Source organism: Cetorhinus maximus, chromosome 1 (assembly GCF_964194155.1).
Source record: "Cetorhinus maximus chromosome 1, sCetMax3.hap1.1, whole genome shotgun sequence".
NCBI lineage: Eukaryota > Metazoa > Chordata > Chondrichthyes > Lamniformes > Cetorhinidae > Cetorhinus > Cetorhinus maximus.
Window position 1 is genome coordinate 214968018 of NC_135879.1, and position 12203 is coordinate 214980220.

Here is a 12203-nt window from a genome sequence, read left to right on the forward strand (position 1 = left end):
GAGTCATACCTAGCACAAAGGAACCTAGTTCTCGTTGTTGGAGGTCAATCATCTCAGTTCTAGGACATCGCAACAGGAGTTCCTCAGGGTAGTGTCCTAGTGTCCTTGCACTCAAGACTACAGGCCCGAGTGTTTGTCACCATGGAGGGGCATGTGTGTTGTGTCCTCAGGGTAGTGTCCGTGGCCCAACCATCTTCAGCTGCTTCATCAATGACCTTCCTTCCATCATAAGGTCAGAAGTGGGATGTTCGCTGATGATTGCACAATGTTCAGCACCATTCACGACTCCTCAGATACTGAAGCAGTCCATGTCCAAATGCAGCAAGACCTGAACAATGATCAGGCATCAGCTGGAGAGTAACCTTCGCACCACACAAGTGTCAGGCAATGACCATCTCCAACAAGAGAGAATCTAACCATCTTCCCTTGGTGTTCAATGGCATTACCATCACTGAATCCCCCAGTATCAACATCCTGGGGGTTACCATTGACCAGAAACTGAACTGGAATAGCCATATAAATACTGTGGCTACAAGAACAGGTCAGAGGCTAGGATTCCTATGGCGAGTAATTCACCACCTGACTCCCCAAAGCCTGTCCACCATCTACAAGGCACAAGTTGGGAGTGTGATGGAATACCCCCGACTTGCCTGGATGAGTGCAGCTCCCACAATGCTCAAGAAGCTGGACACTGTCCAGGATAAAGCAGCCCGCTTGATTGGTACCCCACCCACAAATATTCATTGCGTCCGCCCCCGACGCACAATAGCAGTAGTGTGTACCATCTACAAGATGCACTGCAGGAATTCACCAAGCCTCCTTAGACAGCACCTTCCAAACCCACGACCACTACCATCTAGAAGGACAAGGATAGCAGACAGATGGGAACACCACCACCTGAAAGTTCCCCTCCAAGTCAGTCACTATTCTGACTTGGAAACATATCGCTGTTCCTTCACTGTTGCTGGGTCAAAATCCTGAAACTCCCTTCCTAACAGCACTGTGGATGTACCTACACCACATGGACTGCAACGTTTCAATAAGGCAGCTCACCACCACCTTCTCAAGGGTAATTAGGGATGAGCAATAAATGTTGGTCCAGCCAACGATGCCCATATTCCATGAATGAATAACAAAAATCTCACCCACTGCAGAACGTGCCCCAGTTGTGTCTGAACCTTGGGATTTGGGGTGGGATCAGGATGAGTTCCCAAAAGACCTGACTGGGAATTTCAGTCCTATCCTATACATATATAACTCCGAGTAAAGTTGTGGAAGTTCAACAAACTGAGCTTCTCTTTTTATGTACATAATGTTTCCGCACTGTAACCAAATCATCCGCCTTCTGACTTACATCTTCTAGGTGATTATAGATGATATCGGAAATAAAACCATACACGAGTTTCCAGTAAACCGTTGGTTTGCACTGGATGAAGATGATGGTAAAATTCAACGTGACATTCTGGATGGGGGAAGTCAGACAACAGGTGAGAACATGTAATTTTGAATTTACTGATGGCAGCCATTGGCAGTAAAGGGGTTGGTCTAGCATTGATCCTTGGTATGAAAAGTTTGGAGATTAAATGTTTTCCTGATTCTCTGAGTACTCAGTACCTCTTATTAAGCTTTTCTTGTTTTTTTTGTGACCCCTCTACCATGTGCTGTTGGATTATTCCTGCTGATTTTAAACAGTGACTGTCAGCAGTCTAGATGACTGTGAAGGATATTACAGTGTACCTCAATCCTGACTCTACCTAATTTCCACAATTTGCACTAAAGGAGGGAGAGGAGGCAGTGGAGACATTTCTTTCTGTAGGGAGCTGTTGGAGCATGAGTTGCTTTGCCACAGGAAGTAGGTGTACTAGAGAAGATTGCAAACTTAGAGCTAGAGGAGAAAGCGGAGCAGTGGGTTAATTTTTGATTGCCTTAAGATACAAACATAATGGGTGGAATCGTCCCAGAATCACACTATGTGCAGTAGTGGGTGGGGAAACCAGCACTGATCACGCCGGCTGCAATGGAGGGTTTCCACGCTGTATTGTCCCCGTACTGCCTCATTAATAATGCATTCCTGTGAGACCCACCAGATCGCTGGCAGGCAGCCTCCCATTCACCGGCCCTGATGTGACCTCACCGCTCCCTCAATGCGGGCACCTGATTTAAATGGGTACAGAGCACACACTTCACAATGCTTGCAGTGCAGGAGCGCTCCACTGAAGAGATGGCCCCAAAGGCAAAGAAGAGATCTACACCCAGATTTCGTGATGCCTCACTTGAGTGCCTGCTGGATGCCGTGGAGGCCATGATGTCCTCTACCCTCGCTCTGGTCGCAGGAAGGGCAGCAACATGATGATTCCATGATGGTGGGAGTGTGAATGCAGCCCAGAAGAGGTCAGCTACCCAGTGCTGAAAGAGGATGAATGATCTCCCCTGTTCCTCCAGGGTAAGTCAACCATCTCATCACTCTCAACTCACACACTCACAAACCCATCACACATCCACAGGGATCTCACTCACTCCCAGCTCAATGGACATCACCACTCACTCTCACACACACCTTCACATCTCCATCTGGCCCCATTCCCTCTGCTCATCTCATCCTCATTCTGTCCATGGCTTCACTAACTACCCACAAATGCCAGCCAATCTTCTCATCTGCCCTGCCATGCATCTTCCTTACACCCTCTCTATTTGTCTTTATGCAGGACAAGGGAGAGGTCCCTGTCCCTTCTCCTCAAGGAGTCAGCTGGGGCCCTCGGGCCTCCATAGGGAGGAGGACCAGCAGCTTGACACCCCGGGGCTATCCACCCAGCTGACTCAGGGAATGTCCAGCTGATCCAACTAACTTCTTCTTGTGACCCCATCAGCCCCACCTCCACAGGCCGAGGATGGTGCACCTGGCCCACAGTAAGATACTGTAAGCAGGCTGGGAACCTCCAGGCCTCGGCCCTCCAGAGGATGCCCACCAAGATCATCACACATAGGGCGTAGCAGCCAGCAGGCTGCCTCCACCTCTGCTCTGGTTGTCAGGGATGCACCAAGATGTAGTGGTCGGGTTAAGAAAACTAAGAAATTTAGGAGCACAACAGTGGCACAGGTGTTCACAAGATGTATATAATGTGCCCGACTGTAAATAGAATATGGCCCATTCCACTTCTCCTCTTGAGTTTCCCTCCTTTTTATTAAGAGCTGTGTTGCAGTCAATCAGGTGATACACCATGGTCCCTCCCCTCACATATTGTGGGTGTCGTGATCAGGGCAGTCGTTTGTGTAGTCTGGATACATGTCACCACAGTATTTGGCTGTTTGGCTCTCATTCCGATGTCTGTGATGTGCTGCCCGTCATGTTATCTGTTCATGCGGAAGGCACGTTGTTTAAATGCTTCTCAGGGTCATCTCCTTCTCAATGTTGTCTTTGTGACATAGAGGCAGAGGTGTTCTCCCATGCCGATGTATGATTGAAAGGTGAAGGTGTAGCGTGGAAGGACAGGAGTGTTAACCCATGGAGATATGTCCTGGAACTCCATGCACTCTGTCATCTGCCAGGGCTTCCATGCTACGACCCCACACTGTAAGGCACTGTGCATTCCTGTCTAGTAGCCGCACTTGTGACTTCCTGATTACATCTGATAAGCTGTACAACAGGTGCGAGCACCTTTCCAACTTAAGTCTATGAGGCTCTGGCCCTCTCAGCCAAACTAGTGTCCTTGTACTCGAGCCTACAGGCCTGAGCGTTTGTCACCGTGGAGGGGCGTGTGTGTTGTGTCCACCCAGCTATCGGTTCAATGTACGGATGCAGCACTGTGCATCCCCTCACCCGACCACAGGTCACGGTCTGTAATGCTGCAGTGAAATGGTCACACCTGGTGGACCATGGGTCCGTTGAGCATGATCGGGAGACGTGAGTCGTGCCTTCAGACAATGTTGATGGGAGAAATGGGGTATGAGGAAAATAAAACTGAAGCTTCAGTGTGCTCCATATTGGAAGCTATGCTTCACCTTGAGGGCTTCATGGTATCAGAGATCCTTCAAATTGCCAGGACCAGCGCTGCCTATGAGGGCACAGTGTATGCGGTAAAGAGGAGGCATGCTAATGGCTGGCATGCAATTAATTGAATGTCATCAGCCTCAGGTGGTCCACATCTGTAGTAAGACATGAGTGAGAGGGCCAGATGTCAATGGGATTGAGTAGAAGGTGACAGGGAGGACTGACCCGTGTGTATATAGATCGAGACTTCCTGAACCTCCTCAGCTGCCTTGGCCCCAGTCGCATACAAAAGTTGCACCATCGACGTAACTCAGAATGCATAGTCATGTTGCTGGACATGGATTGCCTTGAGGAGCGCTGACCAATTGAAGGCTACTACCTACGAAGCCATTCACATTAGTGGATCAGCTCCTGAGCCATGCAGGCTGATGTCACTAATGGAATGCTGCAGAGATGCTTGACCAGTCAGCATCTTTGGACCTTTGCTGGCAACACACCCTCCTCCAGACAGCGCCTCACCCCAGCGACGAAGCATGCTCCCAAGGCTTCATCAATGTCACCGAGGGTGTGGACGTTAAGATTACCCTCCCTCATAGACCTCTCACTCCTTCTCCTGTATCCTTTGATCCGATTGCTCTTATGGTGCTTATCAGTAAGTTAGCTCATGGACATTCTGAGGTAGAGGGACCTATAACCTGTGTCCACCTCAGCCCTCAACATCGTGAGGCCACATGCACTGTTAAACATGTACTCCCCCACCCCCCCCAAAAATACTCCGTGGCATTCCGCCCTTTTCCCACCCTGCCCTTGCCCTGGAGCTTCTGAAGTTGCCTGCCTTCACTTCCCCGCTTCACCAAGCCTGCCCTCGCCCTGGACCCATTGAGAGGACACCCCCATCTTACTGTTGGTCCGGTGGGATTGGACTTTCAAGATAGCCCCCCTGAAACCGATGTGGCGCTGCCACCGAAGTCTGACACTGAATTGCGTGAGCGCTGACCAAGACAAGGTAGGCCAATGGCCCTCGAATGTAGGAGTAAAGTGCAGGTCGCCAGGTGCATGTCGCTTATGTACCATTGTGAAACACGTCGGAGTGATTGAATGCTGACGTGGCCCTCATGATCCAGCATGGGGGATGATTCCGGCCAGTAGGGATTATAATTAGATGCAAATGAATGCAAGTGGGGAACCCAACATTCAGGAGTGGGAAACATGGACCTGCCATCAGTAAGAAGAGCGGACGATCACGAACTGTTTTCACGATGACGTAAACCCGATTTTTGCAATCTCGCGAGATTTTCCGCTCCCGCCTCCCATGACGCCCCCAGCAAACGGGAGCAGAAAATCCTGGTCAATGGGCCAAATGACTTCCTGCATTTAGTTGCGTATTCTATTGTTCAATGGGCAGGATTGTTCAGCTGACAGGGTTTCCCGCCCCACTACTTGAAGAGTCAGCAGGGAACGCACCCGCACCAATCACAGCAGCCCTGCAGCCACGAGGAGCATTAATTGGCTGGGGACTGGACAATTCCACCCCTCACTCAGTAGCACCAGCAGCAGCAGTGGTCAGGACTGGGACTACAAGCAGCCCCCAGATTCTAAGCCCCAGGGTCCCGGCCCAGATAAGTGTGGGGAGTTGTGTTGGGGGGTGCCAGTGTGGTGGTGATGGGCCTCACAGCAGGAAGGGGAGGTGAGGCGCAGGGGGTGGGGAGAGGTGGGAGATCTTGATGGAGATGCCAGGAGGGGAGAGAGCACCCGTGTGTGGGCAGACCTTGGGCAGAGGAGTCCAATCTGGAAAGGGGGCCCTTGAGGGAGTCATCTCCCCTTCCCACCCAAGGCCTGAGGCCTGAGCAGCTTCATCCCCCCCCAACTCCTGAACTCTTCCACCAGCCTCAAAATTGCGGCTGGGTGTGAAGCAGCCCTTAAGTGGCCATTAATTAGCGGACAGGTTGGCGGCAGGCAGTCACCTGGTGCCCACCACCCCGCTGCTGCCTGCACATCCACCTGTGGGGGACTGTATAATTCTGCTCTATGATTTAGGTGTGGCCACGAGCATGAATAGGTGATTGTATGATATTTTTTAGGCTCCTTTAATGCAGAGGTTCTGAGACCAGTTGTAACAACACAGTTTCTGCTCTGCAAGAGAACAGTTAAATCTGCACAAACAACTGATCAAACATGGGATCGTTCTAGTCTTTTTGGCTCAGTACCACATTTGGTGGTGTAAGCATCTGCTATGCCACTGATAGAGCACAGCATTACATGGTCACCCGGAAGATGCAAATCGTTTCTCAATAAATGTTTCCTGAACAACGCACAGGCTCTGGGAATTTCCTGAGGGATTCTCCAATCAGTCACTGGAACTTCAGCGAAAGATCAGAGAAACCCTGTTTTTGTGCATCTATCCAGGCATTCCATCCATCTTTGCTCGGAGTTATGTTGGCGGATTGGGAGTTTTGCCTAAGGAGAATCCCAGTGAGGAGACTTGCCTATGCACGGTCCAAGATGAGGAAGAGCTGGATCATTTTTCACCAGCTGTCAAGAACACAAAAACACAAGAGATAGGAGCAGGAGTAGATCATACAGCCCATCGAGCCTGCTCTGCCATTCAGTACGATCATGAATTATCTTGAGCTTTAATCCCACTTTCTCGCATGCTCCCCATGCCCTTTGATTCCCTGAGAGACCAAAAATGTGTCTGTCCCAGCCTTAAATATAGTCAATGATGGAGCATCCATAACCCTTTGGGGGTCAATGGTTTGAAAAGTGGAACTCCACTCTGTTGTGCATATTTTATTTTCTCTTTTTGTGTGACTTTTGAGATCTACAGGATGAAGAATTTCAGCACTGGTTTGGAACATTTCCATTTTGGGTACCCATGTTAATGTGCACTCCTAGTTGAGGTATATCACAGACTAGTTGGGGAATGAAGCTCTTTCTACTCCAACCCAACATGGTACCTAAACCCTGCCTTTCCACTGACCTTTCCACTGTCACTCCACCAACGTGACATTTCGATTTCTTATGGTGTCTCTGAAGAAGATTCTTTAATTTGTTCTGCATTGCGATTTATACAGTTTGGACTTACCCTGGACTTAGCTAGAATCATCGCAACGTACAGTGCAAAAAGAGGCCATTCAGTCTCTCATGCCTGTGCAGGCTCTTTGAAGGAATTGTACAATTAGTCCTACCCCTCTGCTCATTTTCCCTAGCTCCACAAAGTGTTTATCCAATTCCCTCTTGAAAGTTACTATTGAACCTGCTTCCACCACCCATTCCAGATCGTAACAGCTGATTACATAAAACCTTTATCCTCATCTTCCCCTTGGTTCCTTTAGCAATTATTTTAAATCCATGTCCTCAGGTTATTGGCCTTCCTGCCAGTGAGAACAGTTTCTTCCTGTCTACCCTATCAAAAGCCCCCATGATTTTTAACGCCTCTATTAATCCTCCCCGTAACATTCTTTGCTCTAAGAAGAGCAATCCAGTTTCTCTAGAAGAAGGAGAAGGGTCATACGGACTCGAAACATTAACTCTGTCTTTCCCTCCGCAGATCCTGTTAGACCTGCTGAGTTTTTCCAACATTTTCTGTTTTTGTCCCAGTTTCTCTAGTCTCTCCAAATTACTGAATCAGTGTTCTGGTAAATCTATTCTGCCCCCCACTCCCAAGCCCTTGCCTTTCAAGTAATATAAAGGAGGAAAGGACTTGCATTTATGTAGCCTCTTACCACATTTTTCAGCAAGTCCCAAAGTTCTACACAATAATTAGTTACTATTGAAGTGTAACCTCTATTGTTAGGAAGGTAGCAAGGCAACCCCATTGGGCACAGCAATATCTCACAAAGAGCATTGAAATGAATGACCAGGTGAACATTGTTTTTGATGGTGTAGGCTGAGAGAGGAATGTTGGTCAGGGCACCAAGAGAACTTCCTGCGCTTCTTCTCATAGTGACATATAGAACCCACTGAGTATTGAAACTGCCCCAACCTATTAGAAGTGCCAGAGAGGAGGAGTGTCATTCCATTTGTCTGGCCTGGATTCAAATCCACCTACCACAGGTGAAGAGGTACTGTGCTCCCTAAGCTCCAAACTTTCTTTAAGAGGGCAGTTAATTCTCAAGGGCTTGTATGAGATCTGAACCATTGATTCCCTGGTGTAGGTTGGTTAGTGAATCTTGCTACTGATCAATATAGACAATACATTGCTCTTCCCCCGATTTTAAATTGTTCTAATTTGATTTTCCAGGGATTGTTTACAATGTTTCTGTAGTAACCGGTAACGTCAGAGGAGCTGGGACCAACTCAAAAGTGCACATCATCCTCCATGGATCCAAAGGTATTAAAAACAGTGGAAAAATCTTCCTAGAAGGTGGCCATTTTGAACGTGGCATAACCGACATCTTTAATGTGGAGCTTGCTGCTCTCCTCAGCCCACTGAGCAGAGTCACCATTGGCCATGATAACTGTGGAGTCAGTTCTGGATGGTTCTGTGAAAAGGTGAGGGAAGGAAAATGCTACGCAACATGTAATAGATAATTCTCTTAAACTCCTAAACGTTTTGAACTTTTTCCAGGTGAAAAGAATAAATTGAGTGTGTCATAGCACACCTCGTGGATAGAGAATAATCTTACACAACATCATAATCCTATACCATGCCATAGCTTGCAGTAGGTATTTAAACACCTAATCATTCAGTTGGGTCATTCAAGTAAGCTAACTTCTTGTATACAAAAAGTCCAACTGCCTGATTGGATGTTTTGGATGTGAAATTGACTTATTTATGAAATGAATGTACTTACTATTCACTACCTATATAGTTCAAGGAAGGGCTTTCCCCATATTGTCAAGTAATGAGTCGTTTTATCCCCATCAGATACTGTGTTGAGATGGCTCTAAGCTCAGTTTCTAAATCTCCTGTAGAATCAGTAAAGAAGGGTGAGTTTTATCAGGTCAGTCTCTTTGCAACCACCCAATAAAAAGTTCTGCCTTAGGAGGAAGAGCCTAAGACATTGGCTTTTTTTCCACTCCCTTCTTTCCCATAGCAACAAGATCAGCCTTATTCAGCTGCTTCACTGGTTAGAGTATTTGGAGGATTGTGAGTGCAGAATGTGCTCTGTGGGATACCGGACAAGAGTACAGCACAGGGAGACAATGGAGAGAGGGATAAAAAGTGGCAGTGTCATCCTTACAATGTATGGAATGGCAGTCTGTCTGTAGCAGTAATCCCAGGCTTCAAGTGACACTGATAAACTACCCGTGCTTCAACCTCACAGTTCAACACCTAAATCTCCAGCTCCATCAGTATCCTTGTAATACACTCCACTATATGCAATGCACTCCACTACATAGAGTCACAGAATCACAGGATTATAATTGTGTAGAAGGAGGCCATTCAACTCATCATGTCTGCACTGGCTCTCTGAGCATTTTAACTGAGTGCCAATCTCCTGCCTTTTCCCTGTAACCCTGCACATTGTTTCTATTTAGATAACCATTCAATGCCCTCTTGAATGTCTCAATGGAACCTGCCTCCACTGCACTTCCAGGCAGTGCATTCCCAACCCTTACTACTCGCTGTGTGAAAAAGTTGAGATTGGGAAGAGTGGGAACAGTTTATCCCTATCTACTCTGTCCAGGCCCCTCATGATTTTGAAAACTTCTAACAAGTCTCCTCTCAGCCTTCTCACCTCCAAGGAAAACAGTCCCATCTTTTCCAATCTTTCCTCATAACTGAAGTGTCTCATCCCTGGAACCATTCTCATAAACCTCTTCTGCACTCTCTCCAATGTGTTCACATTCTTCCTATAGCGTGGCGTCCAGAACTCTTCACAATACTCCAGCTAAGGTCTAACCAGTGTCTTATATAAGTTCATCATAAACTCCCTGGTCTTGTATTCTATGCCCCTATTAATGAAGCCTAGAATACTGTATGCTTTAGAAACAGTTCTCTCTACTTGTCCTGTCACCTTTAATGACTTACGTACCAAGGAATCTCTGCTCCTGCACACCCTTTAGAATAGTATCCTTTATTTTATCCTGTCTCTCCATGTTCTTTGTACCAAAGTGTATCACCTCACACTTCTCTGCATTGAACTTCATCTGCCATCTATCTGCCCACTCCACCAATGTGTCAATGTCCTTTTGAAGTTTTACACTTTCCTCTTCACAGTTTACAATTCTCCCAAGTTTTGTGTCAACCGCAAACTTTGAAATTGCCCCCTGCACACCAAGATCTAGATCATTTATATATATCAGGCAGAGCAAGGGTCCCAATACCGACCCCTGGGAAACTCCACTACAAACCTTCTTCCAGCCCAAAAAAATACTCATTAACCATTACCCTCTGTTTCCTATCCCTCAGCCAATTTTGTATCCATGTTGCTACTGTCCCTTTTATTCCATGACCTATAACCTTCCTCACAAGTTGTGTTGTGTGGCACTGTATCAAACGCCTTTTGGAAGTCGATTTACACCACATCCACGGCGTTGCCCTCATCATCCATATCCGTTACCTCTTCAAAAATCTCCAGCAAGTTAGTTAGACACAATTTTTCTTTAACAAATCCATGCTGACTCTTCCAAATCAATCCAAATTTTTCCATGTATCTATTACTTCTATCCCGAATAATTGTTTCTAGAAGTTTCCCCACCGCCGAAGTTAAACTGACTGGTCTGTAATTGCAGGGCAGATCTTTACAACGTTTTTTGAACAAAGGCGTAATGTTTGCAATTCTCCAGTCCTCTGGCATCTCCCCCGAATCCAGGGAACATTGAAAGATTATTGCCAGTGTCTCTGCAATTTCCACTCTTACTTCCTTCAATATTCTTGGATGCATCTCATCCAGTCCCAGTGCCTTATCAACTTTAAGTACCAGCAGCTTATCCAATACCTCCTTATCAACTTTAAGCCTTTCTAATAACTGAGTTTCCTCCTCTTTCACCATGGCCTGGGCAGCATCTGCCTCGTAGGTAAAGACAGATGCAAAGTATTCATTTAACACCTCAGTCATGCTTCTTGCCTCTATGTGTAAATCTCCTTTTTGGTCCCTAATCGGCCCTACACCTCCTTTTACCACCCTTTTACTATTGATGTGTTTATAGAATACTTTGGGATTTCCTTTTATGTTAGTTGCAAGTCTTTTTTCATAAACCCTCTTTGTTTCCCATATTTGCTTTTTCACATCCCTTCTGAACCTTCTATATTCAGCCTGGTTCTCAATTATATTTGCTACCTGACACCTGTGGTAAGCACACTTTTTCTTATTTAATTTAATTTCTATCTCCTTTCTCATCCAGGGAGCTCTGGATTTGTTTGTCCTACCCTTCCCTTTTGAGGGAACGTACCTTAACTGTGCCCAAACCATCTCCTCTTTGAGGGTAACCCATTGTTCAGCAACTGTTTTTCCCTCCAACCCTTGGTTCCAATCTACATGCAATACACTCCACTATGTGCAACGCACTCCACTACATGCAATACATTCCACTCTACCCGGCTATGTGGAAAACTACCCAGGTATGCCCTGTACACAAAAAGCAGGACAAATCCAACCAGGCCAATTACCTCCCCATCAGTCTACTCTCCATCATCAGTAAAGTAATGGAAGGGGTCATCAACAGTGCTATCAAGCGGCACTTGTTTAGCAATAACCTGCTCACTGACCCTCAGATTGGGTTCCGCCACGGCCACTCAGATCCTGACCTCATTACAGCCTTGGTTCAAACATGGATAAAAGAGCTGAACTCCCAAGGTGAGATGAGAGTGACTGCCTTTGACATCAAGGCCACATTTGACCCAGTGTGGCATCAAGGAGCCCTGGCATAATTGGTATCAATGGGAATCAGGGGGAAAACGTTCCACCGGCTGGAGTCTAACCTAGCGCAAACGAAGATGGTTGTGGTTGTTTGAGGTCAATCATCTCAGCTTCAGGACATCACTGCAGGAGTTCCTCAGGGTAGTGTCCATGGCCCAACTATCTTCAGTTGCTTCATCAATGACCTTCCTTCCATCATAAGGTCAGAAGTGTGGATGTTCGCTGATGTTCAGCACCATTCGCGAGTCCGCAGAGACTGAAGCAGTCCAAATGCAGCAAGACCTGGACAATATTCAGGCTTGGGCTGACAAGTGGCAAGTAACATTCATGCCACACAAGTGCCAGGCAATGACCATCTCCAACAAGAGAGAACCTAACCATCACCCTTGACATTCAATGGCATTACC

At 46.9% G+C, this 12203-nt stretch overlaps 1 protein-coding gene across 1 annotated transcript in view; it reads left to right on the forward strand.

The window, feature by feature from the left end:
- Positions 1–12203, forward strand: part of loxhd1a (lipoxygenase homology PLAT domains 1a) — a 184336-nt gene that overhangs the window by 49186 nt on the left and 122947 nt on the right. The window contains exons 7-8 of the mRNA XM_078539341.1: positions 1364–1487; positions 8232–8482. Coding sequence (XP_078395467.1) covers positions 1364–1487; positions 8232–8482 — 375 coding nt within the window. The remainder of the gene's footprint in view (positions 1–1363; positions 1488–8231; positions 8483–12203) is intronic.